Consider the following 17,893-nt stretch of genomic DNA (forward strand, 5'->3'; position numbering starts at 1 on the left):
CAATGCCTCCGACACGGCTTCGAACATCCCAGGAAGCGGGATGGGCGTCAGCAGAGACCATTCAGGGAGCACCGCAAGTGCACCAAAGGTGGCGGTCGAGGAGCAAGCGAGTATTCAACGCAAGACAGTCCACCATCCACACAGGCGGTGGCGGGAAATCCAGCATAGGGCTGTTGAACAGGAACGCGCTGCCCTCCCGCCGTCCCGACCATGGGCAGTGCCTCGAAAAACCAATGTAGAGGGTCGCGCGAGATTATGTTCGGCAGCCCTCATGTGAGGACCTCAAATTTCATCCGGGCCCCAGGCGAAGAACGGGTCCCATGTCCATCACCAGCCTTGAACTTCCACCGCAAGGGTTTCTGAGCGGACCGCTTTTCTCCCCTCCCTGCGGTCTCCATAGTCCTCAGTCCTTCTCTCATGGTGATGTGCACATACGCTTGGCCAGTGTCAGGGCGCGCATCGGATGCGTTCTGACGCTGGTTTTCTCTCCGTCTGTGCGTGCGTCTTTCTTCAACAACGGGTGAGGTGGGTCTCGAGAGCCCCGCGGGTTTTCCCTGGTCCGGTGGGCAGCAGAAGGGCGATACACAAAGCTATAAAGAGACCGTAGACGGTGAATAAGATGGCCCTCCTACGGTTAATTGTCTCACGGTCTGCCGACAGAGACGATGGAGGCCACGCAAACGGCGGCTGCAGCAGCGACGGAAGGCCGCGCTGATCCTCTCTCATGGCCAGATTCAGGCTCTCCCACATGGCCATCCATCCGCTCGAATATCACCCGTCCTGATACTTTTCACGGCCAGCAGTCACTGACCCTGGGGCAGCATTTACCGGCCTTATCACTGCCGCTGAAGCGCCACATCTACGAAACCGACGTGTTCGCAGGAAACATGGCTCCCCCAAAGCGGAGAAGAATGGAGGATCATCCCAGCGGGTCTGCTACAGATTATGCGCCGACAGTTGCCGGAGCAGTCCCCCAGTCAGTGGCATGGCGTCCAGCACAGACGCCGCCATCCGCCATGCACGAAATCCAGGCCTCAAGCCTTACCGGCCCGTCGGCCGCACCATGGTATGCGATGGCGCCCTCTGGCACATCAAGAAGGAACATGTCCCCTCCAGGCGTGCCCAACAGTATATATTCAAGTCAACTCACGCCACAACACCCAATGGCTGCGGCCAGTCCGGCAGAACTCACATTGTGTCCACATCCCCCATCCCCGTCCAGTCATGCGCTCAAAGCAGTACCAGTCGGATCCGCCGATGGTCCTGTGTGGGTGATACCGCCAAACCAGGCCATCGAGTCATCCGAGTGCACTTATAATACGACTGCCCCGTTTGGCGTTGCAGGTCTGTCCAGGCATCGGATCGTCCAAGGCAACTTCTACGATCGCCCCGGAGAAGTGGTCCATGAGCCGCCTGGCCCGTTGGCCCTAGCAGTATCCCATCAGGCACCGACTGCCAACGCGGTCTGGGATCCTCCATCGTCGATCGACCCCAACCCTTGGTCCGCTGCTGTGACGCAGGATCGTATCCCGGAGCCCTCGACGCCGGAACATCCCCTACTAGGGCCGACCACTGTCGGTCTTCCTTCAGAGCAAGTAGTCCCAAAGCCCCCGTTGTCCCGAAGCTGCACACGAAACTAACATCGAGGATCAAAACAAAGACTCACCGGTCCAGAGCCCTGGGGTGTCGTCAGCCCCGCTGATGCCGACACATCGGCTGCGAACGGAACCATGGCGGCACTCGATCCATGCGAGGGGGTCACCGGAGCCTTGACGGTTCCGCTCATGGAGCATCAGAAACAGGGCGTGCGCTGGATGACGGCGATGGAGAAAAGCCATCACCGCGGGGGGATCCTGGCCGACGACATGGGACTGGGCAAGACCGTCCAGACCCTGGCTCTCATCGTCACTCATCCCGCACAACACATCAACCGGCACGCAACCCTGGTCGTCACACCGGCAAGCCTGATCCAGCAGTGGAAGCACGAGATCGAGCAGTTCCTGCGGTCAAGTCCCCATCGTCAGCGAGTGTACGTGTACTATGGGGATCGCCGAGGGAAAGCCATCCCGGTCCTGAATGGATACGACATCGTCCTGACCACGTTCGGAACCATCACCGCGGAGCTACGGCGGACGGGGCCTCGACAACACGCGCGCAATCTCGCGGGACCGCACCGCAGCTCGCCACTCTTCCGGCCCGCCAGCGGATGGCATCGAGTGGTTCTGGACGAGGCGCAGTGCATCAAAAACGACCAATCCCAGACCGCGGCCGCCTGTTGCGCCCTCGATGCGACTTACCGATGGTGTCTAAGCGGCACCCCGGTCATGAACAACCTGCGGGAGCTCTATTCGCTGCTGAAGTTCCTGCGAGTCCAACCATATGCCAGCCGCCAAAGTTTTGCCACGGTGGGTCCTGCCGAAGATCGGGCCCTTAGGCCCGGTTTGTCTGGCTGAATCCCTGTATCGCTCCACCACGCTTCGGACGAGCTAACTGTCCAAACCAGGCCTTTCAACAGCCGTTGCAGACTCGCGGGAGTCCTCAGCGAGCGGCGGCCACCGCCCGGCTCCGAAGGTTGATGGATACGATCATGCTGCGGCGGACCAAGACGTCCACCATCCAGGGTCAGCCCATCCTGCAACTGCCCGTCAAAACCACGGAGATCGTGTACGTGACCTTCACCGAGCCGGAGCGCGAGCTGTATACCGCCCTGGAATGCCACACGCGGCTGCAGTTTAACCACTATTTGAGCGGCGGCAACCCTAGTCGCAACGTGTCCCATATGCTGGGTCTGCTGCAGCGCCTGCGGCAAGCCTGCTGCCATCCCTTCCTGGTCTCCGATTTCATCCCGGACACCCTGGATGCGTCGGGGAATGACGGACACCGGGCGGCAAACGCCATGCGATTCTCTCCGGCGGTGGTCCAACGGCTGCGGGACAATGAAAGAGAGAACGGACGCGAGTTTGAATGTCCGATCTGCTACGACACCGTCGACAACCACATCATTTTCTTTCCTTGCGGTCATAGTGTCTGCGTGAAATGCTTCGCCCGGATCTTCCCCCAGGTTCCGACGGCCCGCCCCAGGGTCGAAGGAAACCCGCCGATGTGTTGTCCAAGCTGCCGGGTGGTCATTGACCCAAGCAAGGCGACCGACCACACGGCATTTGCCAAACAGCACTACCCCACGCCGCCGGGCGATGTCGGCACGGAGAGCCTGTCCACGGTCCTTGAGAACCTCCGGGGCCGGGTCGAGGATGACCGCGACGACGGCCAAGACCTCATGCTCGGAATGCCGGCAGGAGCCGACCACGCCTATCCTCCCGTGCAGTTCCATATCAACCCGACGCCGACCATCCATGCGCCCAAGCGAAGCTTCACGCGGCTGAGACAGCGAGCGCTAACCAGCCCCGCGGCGAAGCAGAAGTATCACCAAATTTTGGCGGAGACCTGGATCAGTAGCTCCAAGATCGATAGGGCGTTGGAGATCGTGCGCGACATCGTAGCCCGCGGGGAACCCGGTGGGGAGCGCGAGAAGGTCGTCATCTTCAGCCAATTCACTTCCATGCTCGATCTGATCGAGGTGCCCCTCGACCGACATGGCTGGGCGTACCAGCGCTACGACGGCACCATGAAGCCGGCCGACCGGCACGCGGCGACGGTCCACTTCGCGACCAACCCCGACTGTCTGATTCTCCTGGTCTCCATGAAGGCCGGCAACTCAGGGCTGAACCTCACGGCCGCCTCGCAAGTGATCATCCTGGACCCACTCTGGAACCCGTACGTCGAGGACCAAGCGGTGGGGCGCGTCCATCGCATCGGACAGCGACGGCCGGTGCACGTTCACCGCATCCTGGTTTCGAACACGGTGGAGGATCGGATCCTCGACTTCCAGGATAGAAAGCGCCAACTCATTGAGGGTATCATCGAGGAGAAGGCGCACAGGGAGCCTTGCCGGATGGAGAGTGCCGATTTCGCGTATCTCTTTATGAGTGGCTGAGCCTTATTCGTTTCTTCGAGTGGAAAAGATGATGAGCTAATTTTGGTGTATGCATCATTAAGGGTTTACCATAGTCAACAGGATGACCACATTGTTTCAGATAGTTGACCATACACAGTCTGGTCCGAAGAAGCCACGACGTCATCATACACGCATCTGTGCCGTCCCCTGTCAAACAAACCAAACAAGCTTGGCGATGTCACCAGAACAGAAATGCATTAGAAAGTGTCAGAGATGCCCTTGTCCTACCTCACGAGCCTCATTGTTCATTATTCGCAGTGTGGTCCTTCCACTGAAGTGAAGATAACATCGGGAAGGAAATTAAACAGGTGCCGAAGCAGACTGTCCCCGGGCAGCACGCAATGATTTCACAAACACAACCACACGAAAGCTCAGTTCATACGAAATTGCTGACGAGAGCCGGGTTGTCTAACTGGGCGCTAACTTTTGGGTATTTCATCGCATATGGCCGGCACTCCTACTTCAACGACACTCCTACCCTTTTACAAAAGGTTGGCAATACGTAATTTGTCCAAATAGGGATTTTAACATGTAGACTACTTTGTTCACAATCAACAGGTCCTGGTCCCTGTCAAAAGACCAGTTGGTAGGTGGATCCATTAACCCTGTCAGACGTCCAGAGTCTGACCAACCTAGGCGACATACTATCCAAGGCCCACACAGGTCACTTGGCAGGAAATTGCAGCTCAATATAAGTCTAAGCATCCAACAGAAACCTCGATACTAGAGCAGAGAGTTATGTGGCAGTATTACCCCATTGCTAGGCTCCTGAGAGCAAAATAATCAACACGAGCATGAAATCAGAAGCTGGTGCCTTATATCTCCCTTCAGCCTAAGATTCTCTATTACATGTGCAATGTCTTTCGCCGTTTTTGAGTGTCCAGCACTGCGTCGAAAAAAGGATTGGCATTAGATGCTCGTCTATATCCTTCGAGGTAGAATCCCAAGGGACGGGTGATAAAAGTTTTAAGTGACACCATCGCCCTCTGCTGAGCCCACAAACCAAGATTTGATTGAGTCATCCATACCATTGCCGCAGTGGTTCCCCGAAGATGATGAATATAGTTGATGCCCTGGGATATACTTTTTCCCATACAACAATTAGTATGTATTCAGGTGACTCTAGTCTGGCTTGATGATTGCACGTTTGTCTTTGTATGTATTTAGCTTGAAATATTGACTAGTTGTCCTTCTACTCATTCGGAGGCCGATTTCAAAAACGAAGGCCGAACGGATTGTTATATACATAGCCGCAATCTGTACCACTTTCTCTCTGAAGGGGAGTCCTTTTTCTTTTCCTAAAACGACATCTTTTACATTCTTACTGCACAATCTATTCAATTGTATTAGAGACTTGAAATCTCTTGATGCCCAGCTCCCGAGGAGTTTTCCAGCATAACCACACAATCCATCACCAGGCATGAGAAACGACTCCATACCAACACAACCCAAGTATAGCACCTAACAAAATCGCGAATGCAGGAGGAACCTTGAACCACGCACTCTCAGCATAAGTAACAGCGGCAACAACAACCCACCACGGCTCTTTCGCCAGACTTTGCCCATCGCGTACCCCCGGACTCAAATACCCTATTTCCCAAAGCCGGTACACAGCCGTAAAAACCAATCCTACTGCCGACGCATTCACACCGCGGAGGAAATCAGTAACATACTTTCGCTTCCGTAGAACACGCCAGAAGGCCTGAATCGCGATAGCGAGGGCGATTCCAGGAAAGAATATTCCCAATCCACCAAGGAACGCACCAAAGACTGTCGGGTAGGATGTGCTTCGAAGAGCGAGTGCACCGAGGAAAACAGCAAAATTAAAATTTGGTCCGGGGAAGGCCTGGATTATAGCGAGGCCAATTAAAAAGTCTCGACTGGAGACCCAGCCTGGGTCAACAACGTAGGAACGAAGCAAGGGGATAACAACTGGGCCCCCGCCAAAAATCACAGTGCCGGCGAGATACATGTTGGCGAAGAGATCGAGGGCCAAAGGGGGTAGTGAAATTTTGGCTCTAGAGACAAGTATGGCGATAAAGGAGGCTGCGAGTTCCTGATTAGCTCACGAACAGCATCATTCTACAATGGGACATACTGAAGAAGAAAACGAAAATCACAATCCCAACACGAATACGAATCGCATGATCTTGTGACGGGGGCTCTTCACTTCCTCCTGAAGCCTGGGTATTATTCAATTGTTGCGACAAAGCCCCTGCCTCAGGTTTTCTCATCCGCAGCATCTCCAGCCCCGGCCCCCGAGCTAAATTTCTAACAGTCATATGCTCCAAGCCCGCTGAATCGGGAGCATCACCTTCTGGTTCGGGCTGGCGATTTCTATTTTTCCACCCATTCTTCGCCCTCAAAATCTGCTGATACACAAGCCCATCCCAAAATGCAGTAGCAACACCGCCAGCAACCATAAGAACAGGGAAATACCAGAGCGCGCTGTAACAGAGGCCAGCACATGCGCCAAAGATTACCAGGATTCGGGAAATCTTATCACGGATGGCCTTTTCAGCTAGCTGGACAGCAGCAAGAGCAATGATGCCTACGGTTGAGGCGTTCAGACCGGAGAGAAGAGCGTAGACTGGAGCAGGAAGTGTCTCATCAATCCGTTGCACGGCGAGAGAGAGTGCATACATGCCAACTGCGCCTGGGAGACTAGTGAATTAGTAAGTACATTATCCTGCATTACAGAAGCTGAATTTAAAGTGTACGCATACGACCAGAGAAAAAATGCAAGCAAGGCAGGGATGAATCCTGCGTGGAGTAAAGCCAAGCAAAACAACATCTTTGTTGACCCTGGTCCTGGAAGACCCTGACATATGGCGAAGAGTTCTTGGTACTACACCCATTAGCCCCAAAATATACATTTCACATTAATAGTGCCTACCGTCTGCTCATCGACCCACTTTTCTTTCTCGACAAACCGCGTGTGAAGTATCTGGAAATGAACAGGCGGTCCCCCGAACGATGTGAATCCCAGGTGCCATGTATACCGAACGACTTCGCTCAGACGACTGAATAGTGACCCTTCCGCGCGTGAAGGGCTGGTTGCTCCCGCATGACTGCGCCAATTTTGATTCAGTGCTCGTAGGGACGAGGCGATTCGCGACCAAGTGAGGAGGAGCATGTTGAATCGCCCATGAATCAATGAGCGAGAGTCATATATTCACAGATAATAATCGAGTGAAATTATCCAGGGTGATTCAAGATTATAAGTATTGGAACAGGGCAGAATTTAAGGTTCGTTTCAATTCTTACGTTTGTCCAATATGGAGTCGATCATGGTCCTCATGCTTGCCAAGGATGGATGTTCAGCTGCTTTCAGCTAGAATCTTGGCATTGTAGATGTCACTGCTGAAGCCTAATTGGCCATGAACATTCGGCCTCCTTTTCAGGTTAGTAAAGTCCTGAAATAGGGGCAGGTTAGTTTCCCTGATTACTTTACAGAGTACGAATTACCCACTTGGCAAGAAATGGCGCCCTTGTATGATAGGATACAAGTTAAGTAAGACACACTGAGTTAGTCTTAGCATTATTACGTTTCAATGCAGAAACTTGTGACGAAGGTACGCCTAAGTGTCATTAAGTGGGATAGCATCACACTCTTTTTGAAAGTGAAGAAAGATTAGCCGCTTCAGCGGGCTCTGGCTTGGGTCCGCTGGTGGTGGGAATATCATATATTCCACTTAATATAATCAAGACAGAGGATTTCTTATTGAATCCCTCTGGCACTTTGTATATTATGTTTATTTTCTCGTATAAACGGGCGAAGTGCATCTCGCTTAGGACACCCATCTAGTTTTAAAAAACCCTGTTGCTTCTCCGTATAAGAGAAACCCCTACGCTAGAAAAAGCCTGAATATAATCTCAGCGAATCCTAGCTGGTATGATAGCGAGTGAGTTTCACTGGTCCCGCAACTTCTGGCCAATGATATATCTCGTCTCTGTCATCTTTCGAGAGCCGCTCATTTGGAAGTAGTATAGCACGATCTAGCTCGTACGGTAGCATTCTATGACGGCCTCGTATCATCATTGCACATATCACAAGTTTGCTAAATGTGGTAAACTGTCCGCTCAGTGACGTGTTGACTGTTGGATAACCTAGACTGAGCCCCACATTGCCACTGTGAAGGAATTAGAATGCAATTTCTAAAGGGAGGAGGGGGGTAATACGTACTAGGCGGATACTACCTCAAAAAGAACTGGAAAAACAGCAAAAGCCTAGAGCTAGTTAGCTTATATCCCGACAGAGAAGGGGAAGAGGGTCCCAACTGGAATCGATGTATCCGAGATCTTATCAGCCTCGACAATACAAATGCAGAATATTCCCAAGAAGATATACCATAAATCGAACGTGAGCTGGTTGCGAATATGAGTCATAATATAGGATCTACCAGTCCTCTCATCGATTTCAGCCTCGAAAGGATACAAACCCAAGGAACTTTCTTCATATGTGTTCGACGCCCGGACGCTTATTGCGATGGGAAAAACTGCGACATACATCATGACTACCAAGCTGAATTGGACTGCTGGATTTACATCCGCTAAGTTAAAGGTCGATGTTCCGGTATGCCGTGAAGAAGCCGCTTGGAATATTGCAGCTAGTATCCGAGGACCAGTCGCAAGAATGTTAACTTCGGGATTATTAAGGTCGAGGACTAAAATCAAGAGAATGTCCACAAAGTTCATAGCAAACAAGATACCGAAGAGAGCCCAGGTCGGCCGACTCGGAAAAAGAAGCGTGTAGCATCGACGGGGATGCTTCAGTAAAAAGGTCAGTGGCTCATTCACTGACCATTGTTTTGGACAGAGCTTGAGTATCAACCAAATCACAAGTCGAAGCATACAGGGATAGCATGTATTTCCGGCGTAAGCGAGGAAGCTCATGAGGATCATTGGGAATGTAGCCTCACGAAAAGATATCATCGAGTCGGGAGTGAGTGTAAATCCAAGGTTGTTTACCATAGTCTGCGCCGAATAGAATCCCCTGTAAGGAACGAAACGCGTAAGCAGGCCAACCGTATTTCAGTCCTACTTTCACTTACCACCACACATTACCCTGTCCACATTCTTCGAGATATTGCCGATATTTGGGATCAGCGTGCTGGATCCAAGCCACAAGGCAAATGGCGCCGAATAGATGGAGACCGAAAAAATAAGCTAGCGGTGTGTCATTCCAGAATTATACTTTTTATAAGAAGAAATATCTTACCTGTAACAATCTTAAGCAGCAGCTTCAAGCTACGGTATTCAATTCCCCCCAATAACTCTCTATCCCTTTCGGTCAAGTTGTGGAACTGTGAGTTCCGACCCACAGTCGCGTTGGAAGAGAGGTTGGGAAGAGCTAAATCCTTCGAGAGCGGCATACGCGATAAGGGCGGAGCCGGTCGGCAGTGACTCAGAGTTGGATCCATGGTGATTATCCTAGAAGCAATGCGTTCCAACGAGGTGGTTGTAGAAGAAAATCTGTGTTTCATATGTCGGCGAGAGGAGTCCAAGCCTATGGAATCTGCCGCGCTGGATTTGGCTCTGTCGAGATCTACGCAATCAAAAACCAATATTAGATAGCCAATATGCCTACCAAGAACAGCGTCACTTACCTGGGTCACCCGATTCACTGTCGTCAACTTCAAGTATAGGGCAACCTGCAGAACGAGGATATCTGTCAGTGACCTTGTATAGACAGGTTAATCCCCAATTGTAAAATACCTCTATCCCTCGCCCAGGGAGGGGGGATGTACAGAGCTTTTTTATCTGTGTTCACACCCTCTGTAAAAGATACAGTAGCCGCACGTAACGATTTGACAGTGGCTACATTGACCTGTTGGCCCTCCTGTACATTATCTAGGGATCTATTGCCAAGGTAGACAAGTTCCGTTAGAAAAAGGCCTCCGTAAGAAAGGGTGTCTGTCATAACTCTACTTACGTATCTAAGACTGGGGTGCGGCCCTGCGAGGGCAACACAGGCCGTCTGCTGCCTTGTCCATCCGAATCAATAGGTTGTTCTGACTTATGGCTCTTGACCATGTCTTGTCGGTCACCGAAGGTTTTCTCTTCTAGGTTAGGGTCATTGACTACATTTTGCGGCTTGGATCCCAGGACGTTGGGTGCTGCATTGATTTCAATACGATCGGTTTCAGTCAGTGAACACAGCTTGCAACTTGCAACAAGATGGGGTCTTACCGACAGTCTCAAAACGCCTTTTGAACCAGCGCAATCGAACAAGAACAACCAGGATGTTAACAAACCCAAGGTTGCCGAGAATAGGTATTAGGTATAAATACACCTGTTGATATGTTTTCAGTTCCTTCACATCGATGCTGCAAGGGGTCAGTCAGATCGCTGCATAGCGCTTGGGAAAGCGAGATACGAACGTATTGAGCCCAGACTCGGTTGAAGCGCTGGCTCCAAAGAAGTAGGCATCAACCGCTCTCAAATTGCCCTGCGGATAGACAATGATCAAGGCTAAGACGCTGAGGAATATGATATATGCATCTGGTTCGATGAAGTTAGCAAGTGAATTTTCTTTGCTGGCTGTATATCTTGAAAATACAATGCAACGTGATAAAGTTAAGGTGCGGCTTCCACATAGCTCACTAGAGCAAGAATGCTGGCAAAGACGCACGCACGCTGTACTTGGTCGGGGGTGTATATGCAAGGGGGTTTCAAGGCCACCCACGGCAGTAACTGTCTTTCAAATACTCGCAAGATGACCATGGACGGAATCGGGTGCGGGATTTATGGTGTCCAATCCGCCGAGGCGGTATGGACCTAGCATTCTGGTCTTTTCACCCCGTGCCATTTTCTTTGCTCCGATTTGTGCAGAAGTTGCCAAAGTTCAACTTCCGTGTGAGAAGATTCTGCTCGTAAACAATGGACAGGGGTGTTTACAATACGCTCTGCTTTCTGCTGTTTCCGTCTCGGTGAAAGATAGGCAACAAGATACCTGCACTCGTAGGCCACATGTAACCGCGCGTCCCGCAACGGATAGGGCAAACTTTCCTTACCCATTTTGGCATGATTTACGAGCTTCCGAAATCTCTACAAAGCCATTCTAGTTCTCATTTACAACAGTGGAACGCCCGGAAAATCGAAGTTGGTCCAATCTACAGTTACTTCAAATGGGGAAAGCGAACATGCGCGAAGACGCCTCTGGAAGTCATGTACACACTAAACCAATATACCCGACGTTCTCTCATCATAGGACAAGTGTTGGAGGACCAGGTTTCCAAATTGTAATGGTATCCCCCGCTACCCACGCTAAAGTCTCTCGTAATATTTCGTATTAACTGCCCACCTGACTATGAGCTTTTCAAAAGTAGCATGACACGGCAGCTTATACGAGATATCACAATGTGCAGTTAATTCCCCCACGCGTCTTTCCAATCAAAATACCTACCAAGTCCTCCTCAAGTGCCCTGCATTTTACCCGGAAGGTGGTCCCTCACACCCTTCCTGACTGGTATAAAATCACTTCTCTCGGCAGCGCAAAACTATACTACCCTGGAAAGCTCTTCGGTGGATTGTGAAGTCCACGGGCCAGGCAGCTGCTCGTGGAGTCCTGAGCTAGCAGCTTCACAACAAGCGATTTGCTTTACCCACTGAGTTCTAAGGATCGCGGCTGCTGTGGGCCGGCGCAGCGGATTAAAATCTAGCGTAGAGTATAGAACTTCCCGGCTTCGGTCCTGTATCGGTAGAATTAACGGTCTGGGAATATCACGGAAGGGGTGGTGGATAACCTGACATGGCCTATATCTTCAATCAAGAAGTACCCCCGACCTGCCCGGCGGTCTTCGAGATAGTCTCTAAAGCATTCATCTGCCTCATTTGCGGTCTTCCAGGGATTCCTTCCTGTTCTCATAGCTACATATACAATACCCGCCGACCAGATATCAACGGATCGAGGATCAAACTCTTCCTCGTGGTATTGTTCGGGAGAAATATATGGCCCGGTGCCGCAACGCTGCCTCGACATGTGCACTTGAGTTTCCCACGAGAAGCGAAAACATTCCGCGTTACCGAAGTCAGAAATTTTCAAACAGCCACGCTGACTTAGAAGAAGATTCTCCGGCTTCAGATCACGGTGGGCGACACCCATTTCGTGCATGTAGCAGATACCGCGGAGTAGCTGCTTGAAGAAGCAATCTGCCTCCGCCGTCTCTAAGGGGCCAGAGATAACCAGGAGGGAATATAAATCCCCACCGGAACAATACTCCATACATTCACACAGGTTATCAGTACCAACAGAGAGAAGTTCGAACGCTTGTATAATATTCCGGTGCTGTAACGAGGAAGCAATCGAGAATTCCGCCCTCACTCGCTTTTGATACTCAGCCAACGGTTGACCGGGTCTGTGACGAAAGACCTTCAAGGCATAGTAGCGGTCAATGGGGGGGTTACAATTCCGTGTCTTATGCAGGAGCAGGACCACTCCGAAGGCACCAGAGCCCGTGATTCTGCAGATCTCCCCATATTTTTGGGCTATGATCCCTGCACTATTACCCCAAATGTGTTCTCCATTCCCAACATTCCCCATCCAATGCTCCACTTCAGTTTGTCGCCGCTGGGTGTTCCTACCAGGACATAGCCAACCTCTGACCCTGTCCCATTGCGAAAGGGACTTCCTGAAGTTTAGGGCATCCAAGTGATGATAATGTTCCCCATTAGTCTGTGCAAATCGCTTTTTCCTAGGAGCTTTCGTCCGGCTCGGGTTCTTTGCCATTGAAATCTCACCTTCAGCTAGCTCCAGTACCTCCTGAATGACTGGATCTTGGGTCAGCAGTGCTTGGCTGGGATCGCTATTAGCCTCCCGTTTAAAGGTCAGGGCTTCAAGTAAGATCGTGTATAGCTGTGAAACGGGCTGAAGACACCCCGGCATTCCAAGAATTCACGGTAGTACGCAAGGCGAAATATCATTTGGGTGGAGGGCAGCCGAGCCTTGCCGATGTGCAGTTAAAGCAGTCAGGCTGCGGGGGAAGAGAACAGACTTGATACAAGATCGAAATGTATATTGGTCGAGGTTGCAACAGAATCAGTACCTTAGACACGCAAATTATAAATCGAGCGTATGAGAATTTTTTGCATGGAGTGATGAAAACGGAAGGCCAAAGAAACCATATAAAAGGTAAATGCCCCCCCCCAAAAGTGCATCGGCAAAATTGCAACCCGGGCAGTTCTTGGCGATAAACCTACCCCACTTACACGAGCATCCAACTGAACTCTGAACTCTACTAATAGTATGCATTCAATATTGGATGATGTAAGGTGATTGTCAATTCTCAGTACGCCGAACGCACGAAGTACATACTAGAGTGGGGAATAAAATACAACAGTCATATGACTCATGTGATATTGAAGTTTTCATAGCCCAGTTCTACTTTCGAGACAACCCAGACTTGACTGGTCAGGAGTATGCTGTTACCCCGGGGATCCCAACGATACGTAATCCGATGTTCTAGCGGGCTAAACTGAACCGCCAGCCAGCAAAAGCCAACCAACTTCATTCGTGAGAGTTCAGACAGCCAACTGAAGAAGTGCGTGAATGCAATCCTCCTACCGGTCTGGAACCCAGGAATTCCGCACTCGTTACACTTAATGGCGTGGCGGGAGCTGAACTAAAACCATACATCGAGAGTGCAGGATGTGGTAAGAACATTGGAGCACATGGAAGTTCGTTTTGGTTCTGTTTAGGGTCGACCGTGGAGTCAACCCGCTGGAAGTGCGGTTGTTGGTAAGATGTGTCGTGACGGTCTGCCCATGTAGAGGAAGTTACGGATGTTGATTCCTTCGATGCGGTCAGCCTTGCGGAGCCGTTAGGCGCGGCATAATGGCCAATATGGTCTTGAACATAGACTGGGGCTGTCGTGGAAGCTGGGCGTGGTGCGATCGGGACGAAGGAAGTGGTACTTCGGCGAAACAATCGCGTAGCAGATTTCTATGAAGGAGACAGGAGAACCCATCATTAGTATAGCACTGAGGATTGTGAGGTTCTGACCATGTTTTGTTGATAAGTATTTCTTTGCTCTCTGAAGGTGCGGTGTTTTGATATGGTGGGCCTATTGGGGTATATTTGGTGCACGTCTACTTTTGCAGCAGTTCTGTATTTAGTGTGCTCTTCTGGCCTTGCACAAGTCGTACTATTGCATTTCGAGCAGGTTAAGGGGGGGCGGCCTTTTCTATTAATGCGCAAGAGTGGGCGGTCTGGATCTTTTAGTATTGCCTAAACGTCATCTGATTCAGACTTGAGCATACCACGATGATTGCACGACGTGACGCGGTGGCCGCGGACACAGGGTTCGCAAGCCCTTTTGTCCCCGTTAATAAGCATCGGTTGACAAAACGAAAGAAATTATCTCAGAAGCGAGCAATACTGTTTATATAAGCTCAAACATCCAGGGATGAAACTTTTATATAGGCAGGCTACAGTTAACAGAGAGAATTTAATATGTAGTAGGATTATGGATTAAGCTGTGGTTGCGGCTAGGAGGATGTTTTCGTTCGAGAGTATGGACTAACCACAACAGGGGTCAGAGCAAGCTGACTCCTATGACTCCGCTCGAGACTGGGGGGTGCGGTTTCCAGTAAAACTGCTGCCTAGTAAGGCAACGATCCACGGAAATGATATTCAGCAAAAGTTCCGCAAATTATTGGATGTCAATGAGGGACTGTATCACCTTAATGTGGCAAACAAATGTCGGAGCCTGTTCAGCCTGTGTACTTGCAATGTTTATAAATAAAGAAGTTTCGTTAACTATGAGCTGATGGAAGCGAATATTGAATGCCTCTATTCATGGTCTCTCAATTTCAGTCCACTAGAGACGAGACTGGCGAATATGCTGGTCGGTCTTACCAAATCAATCAGCTACAGATAACGTACTCGGAAAGCGAGCCACACCTGTAAGCCAGCCGCACCCCTCTGATTTCCATAGAAAAACGTCTATTTTCAAACAACAATATCTCAACTTCTATTAAATATATTAGTTCGAAATCAGAGTATCTTATCAATATCGGTACTCTTTATATGTAAATTGAGTGTAAATAAAAAAGATGCCTGAGAACATATAAATCCTGACCATATACTATAATATATGCTATAATGTATCTTTATCTAGTAACTAAAAGTTAAAAGGATCTCTTAACTTAGTATATTATTACTCCAGTATATATTAAGCTATATATAAACCTTCAAGCAGATAGAAGCTGGATTGGTTGAGATATTGTTGTTTGAAAATACACGAGACGATTTTCTATGGAAATCAGAGGGGTGCGGCTGGCTTACAGGTGCGGCTCGCTTCCAAGTACGTTACCAACAGAAACATAAAGATCCAACAAGAACCGAATACACTTTTAACTTCTAGTAGACCATCCATAGCGTAGCGAGACATCATCAAACAAACTATAACAAATTTTAGAGATGATCATTGTTTTGTACTTTTATCCTTGTTCGCCTAGTGTCCCAGGCTAGGCACCGGGTGGTTTTGCAATCCCCATTGCCCCTCCGCTATCCGCTTGCCATAGTACTTGACGAGCAGACCGACAATGACTGGACCGATAATCGTATTAAGAAGTATGGCCCATACACCCGTGATGAGGCCCTCCTGGGTTACATAGGACGTATTGTTATAGCCTATTTCAATAATTAATAGGCCAATTTCACCACGGGCAACCATGGCAGAGCCCAAGAGCAGACCGGACAGCCAAGTTCTCTCACGGTCGGATTTCCCCGTGTTGCGGTCACGGTTCGCTCCCTCGGGAGAACCTTGTACAATAGGACCAGCTCTTAATTTTGGTACATTTCTGATAAATACGCAATCCCACAATGGTATCCATATTCCAACAATGAACTGTAAAGTATGAGCATAGAACAAAGGAAGATCGAATACCCGTAAACCTTACCTTCGCAAATATCATGAGAAGTGTAAAGACGATGCCCCTCCATATCCTTTTCCCAGTCCAAAGCTGCACAAAGGGTATTGCAAATCCCATACTTGCGAAAAATAGTGGTTCCATGAGATACTTTTGCACATCCAAAAGGTAGCGCTCGAATGTGTGAATAAACGTCGGGCTCTTATCAGTCTCTCGCTCGCCCTCTTCACGGCTCATCACGACGAACGGTCCCTCGGGGTGCTTGCTTGGTATGTACGACAGAAATGAGCCTGCAAGAAAGGAACCAAACAGAACTGATGTCCCGGTATAGGCAGCGATGCTGATGAATGCAGACAGGACCAAAACCATGAGAATGATATTAGATATATGGTCGAAGCGCGCAAAGTGATATTCGATATATCGCCGAAACATTGGTGCAAAGAAGAATTTGGTAACAATAGGAGTGACAAGAGCCATACCTACAGAGGCGACTATAGGACGGCCAATAAGCCAGCCAAGATTGATATCACCGTCCTCTTGGATCATATGTAGATTTCCTATGACGCTATTGATATTTAGAATTAGCGCATGAGTTCTTGATGATGGAATAAGTCACAATTAATATGGTGACTGACCTAGACATCACGAGGCCAACCACGTCATCAATGACAGCCGCACTGACAAGAACAGAACCAACACGAGTCTGAGCAAGATTTATTGTACTTGAAGCCGATGATATAACAGCAAATGTGGTACCTGGAATATTAGCACGTAAAATAGAATTCAAATTATAGGCAGGTTACCCAGAGAAGTGGCAGAGAGTGCTGCGCCAATAATGAACGTTTCCACAGGGCCTTAGGAAGGTCAGCTTTGTCAGCATCGCGGAAGTGGTAATCTTACCGTATCCAAATCCGAGATAAAGTAGGAGATAGGAGAGACCGATTGGAAAGCAAACACCTGTAATCGCTCCGACCATGCTGAGGACAAAATTTTGCTTGAGCAGGTCAATACGAGCGCCAAGACCCCCTGTACGGATATCAGTAAGTTAGGCTTTACGCAGCAAAGAGGTAATAGTACCTTCAAAGATAATAAGGATCAGGCCAACGTATCCGAGAGAGAGAAAGGTTTTCTGCGACTCCGAGGTAAGGATATCAGCCAGAGGCTTTCCATATATTATCCCAACTGCAATTTGGCCTATAATGCCAGCACGGATCATTTTCGAGGAAAGCCATTCTGCCAAGGAGAGGATAAAGAAAAAGGAGATAATTGTTAGGATTTCGACAACTGCATACAGTCAGTGCAGGGTCTATATGGCCACAGATCAAGCGCTCCACACATACTCCCAGGCTCGTGGTAGGCAATGAAGCCACCTGCCATAATTACGCCGATATCCTTGACTAGGTAACTAGAACGGTAGGAAGATTGGACAGTAGGAGGAATTGGTTTTTCGGGATCAGATAAAACCCATCGCCTCATATCACGTGCACTTTGGCAAGTTTAGTGATTATATGTAGCCCCACGCATGGTTAACCACGAATCGCCCAGTAAGGCTGGGTCTTACCCTCCGCTGTCGAATGGGACAAATATCTGCTACTATTTAGCGTTGCTCACTAGCGTCTTAGCACTTGGTCGCTACAAAAACTTATGCTCTCCATTCCAGAAACACCCATCGGAATATTTGTGGCATGGAAATAGTAAAAAGTTAGGAGCTCAGTAATGAATATTCCAAAGAAAGCATACCAATTAAGAAGCTGTTACTGGAACCTTCGTTGCCTTTTGTAAATTTATACTTTCTTTTGAAAATGTTCACTAAGCATTGATCAATAATGATCAGAGAGAATGAGCCAAGAAAAGGAGATGATTAGCTTACCCCCATAGCAGGCTGGAAAGTGTCCCTCGTCTAGAGAAGATAAACTCAAAGGCACTCGAGCGAAATGTTGTTTTCACCGTACCGGTAGGTGATAACAGTTGATTGCCGAGCCAGTCGGCTAGAGGTAGGACTGT

The 17,893-nt window shown here is 49.5% G+C and overlaps 6 protein-coding genes across 6 annotated transcripts; 1 reads left to right on the forward strand and 5 right to left on the reverse strand.

Moving 5' to 3' along the window:
- Positions 1-665: 665 nt before the first annotated feature.
- BDV27DRAFT_149929 (SNF2 family N-terminal domain-containing protein) lies at positions 666-3,994 on the forward strand (the record flags this gene model as incomplete). The annotated part of the gene is made up of 3 exons (XM_032071147.1): positions 666-1,344; positions 1,675-2,405; positions 2,504-3,994. The coding sequence occupies 3 exons, from the start codon at positions 666-668 to the stop codon at positions 3,992-3,994; spliced, it is 2,901 nt and encodes a 966-aa protein (XP_031922109.1).
- Positions 3,995-5,205: 1,211 nt separating this feature from the next.
- On the reverse strand, positions 5,206-7,236 carry BDV27DRAFT_136756 (chromate transporter). Its single transcript, XM_032068835.1, has 4 exons — positions 6,912-7,236; positions 6,742-6,863; positions 6,114-6,679; positions 5,206-6,061 (listed from the first exon to the last, which is right to left on the reverse strand). The coding sequence occupies exons 1-4, from the start codon at positions 7,149-7,151 to the stop codon at positions 5,427-5,429; spliced, it is 1,563 nt and encodes a 520-aa protein (XP_031922110.1). The 5' UTR covers positions 7,152-7,236; the 3' UTR covers positions 5,206-5,426.
- Positions 7,237-7,620: 384 nt separating this feature from the next.
- BDV27DRAFT_136759 (potassium ion transporter) lies at positions 7,621-10,694 on the reverse strand. Its single transcript, XM_032068836.1, has 11 exons — positions 10,578-10,694; positions 10,399-10,519; positions 10,208-10,344; positions 9,951-10,146; positions 9,734-9,876; positions 9,625-9,669; positions 9,237-9,563; positions 9,070-9,184; positions 8,297-9,011; positions 8,202-8,245; positions 7,621-8,148 (listed from the first exon to the last, which is right to left on the reverse strand). Exons 1-11 carry the CDS (start codon positions 10,612-10,614, stop codon positions 7,902-7,904), a joined length of 2,127 nt encoding a protein of 708 aa, XP_031922111.1. The 5' UTR covers positions 10,615-10,694; the 3' UTR covers positions 7,621-7,901.
- A 414-nt stretch (positions 10,695-11,108) lies between these two features.
- BDV27DRAFT_136763 (kinase-like domain-containing protein) lies at positions 11,109-13,120 on the reverse strand. Its single transcript, XM_032068837.1, has one exon. The coding sequence runs from the start codon at positions 12,900-12,902 to the stop codon at positions 11,724-11,726; it is 1,179 nt and encodes a 392-aa protein (XP_031922112.1). The 5' UTR covers positions 12,903-13,120; the 3' UTR covers positions 11,109-11,723.
- A 712-nt stretch (positions 13,121-13,832) lies between these two features.
- Positions 13,833-14,502, reverse strand: BDV27DRAFT_59278 (copper fist DNA-binding domain-containing protein). The gene is made up of 2 exons (XM_032077033.1): positions 14,276-14,502; positions 13,833-14,224 (listed from the first exon to the last, which is right to left on the reverse strand). Exons 1-2 carry the CDS (start codon positions 14,349-14,351, stop codon positions 13,986-13,988), a joined length of 315 nt encoding a protein of 104 aa, XP_031922113.1. The 5' UTR covers positions 14,352-14,502; the 3' UTR covers positions 13,833-13,985.
- Positions 14,503-15,283: 781 nt separating this feature from the next.
- On the reverse strand, positions 15,284-17,664 carry BDV27DRAFT_136768 (cation:proton antiporter). The gene is made up of 8 exons (XM_032068838.1): positions 17,630-17,664; positions 17,230-17,476; positions 16,967-17,173; positions 16,790-16,915; positions 16,693-16,743; positions 16,525-16,645; positions 15,920-16,454; positions 15,284-15,867 (listed from the first exon to the last, which is right to left on the reverse strand). The coding sequence occupies exons 2-8, from the start codon at positions 17,363-17,365 to the stop codon at positions 15,472-15,474; spliced, it is 1,572 nt and encodes a 523-aa protein (XP_031922114.1). The 5' UTR covers positions 17,366-17,476; positions 17,630-17,664; the 3' UTR covers positions 15,284-15,471.
- Positions 17,665-17,893: the final 229 nt, after the last annotated feature.

The sequence above is a fragment of the Aspergillus caelatus genome, assembly GCF_009193585.1.
Source record: "Aspergillus caelatus strain CBS 763.97 unplaced genomic scaffold BDV27scaffold_289, whole genome shotgun sequence".
NCBI lineage: Eukaryota > Fungi > Ascomycota > Eurotiomycetes > Eurotiales > Aspergillaceae > Aspergillus > Aspergillus caelatus.

Excerpts from the sequence above, each read along its gene's own strand:
- BDV27DRAFT_136756 (XM_032068835.1), bottom strand. The coding sequence starts at position 7,151 with ATGCTCCTCCTCACTTGGTCGCGAATCGCCTCGTCCCTACGAGCACTG. Across the intron at positions 6,864-6,911 it reads AGTGGGTCGATGAGCAGACG|TACCAAGAACTCTTCGCCAT; the intron begins GTAGGCACTATT and ends TAATGGGTGTAG. Across the intron at positions 6,680-6,741 it reads CTTGCATTTTTTCTCTGGTC|TCTCCCAGGCGCAGTTGGCA; the intron begins GTATGCGTACAC and ends CTAATTCACTAG.
- BDV27DRAFT_136759 (XM_032068836.1), bottom strand. The coding sequence starts at position 10,614 with ATGTGGAAGCCGCACCTTAACTTTATCACGTTGCATT. Across the intron at positions 10,147-10,207 it reads AAGGCGTTTTGAGACTGTCG|AAATCAATGCAGCACCCAAC; the intron begins GTAAGACCCCAT and ends CCGATCGTATTG. Across the intron at positions 9,564-9,624 it reads CAGTGAATCGGGTGACCCAG|ATCTCGACAGAGCCAAATCC; the intron begins GTAAGTGACGCT and ends TTGATTGCGTAG.
- BDV27DRAFT_136763 (XM_032068837.1), bottom strand. The coding sequence starts at position 12,902 with ATGCCGGGGTGTCTTCAGCCCGTTTCACAGCTATACACGATCTTACTT.
- BDV27DRAFT_59278 (XM_032077033.1), bottom strand. The coding sequence starts at position 14,351 with ATGCTTATTAACGGGGACAAAAGGGCTTGCGAACCCTGTGTCCGCGGC. Across the intron at positions 14,225-14,275 it reads CACGTCGTGCAATCATCGTG|ACCGCCCACTCTTGCGCATT; the intron begins GTATGCTCAAGT and ends TAAAAGATCCAG.
- BDV27DRAFT_136768 (XM_032068838.1), bottom strand. The coding sequence starts at position 17,365 with ATGAGGCGATGGGTTTTATCTGATCCCGAAAAACCAATTCCTCCTACT. Across the intron at positions 17,174-17,229 it reads TGCCTACCACGAGCCTGGGA|TTGTCGAAATCCTAACAATT; the intron begins GTATGTGTGGAG and ends GACTGTATGCAG. Across the intron at positions 16,455-16,524 it reads GTTGGCCTCGTGATGTCTAG|CGTCATAGGAAATCTACATA; the intron begins GTCAGTCACCAT and ends AAATATCAATAG.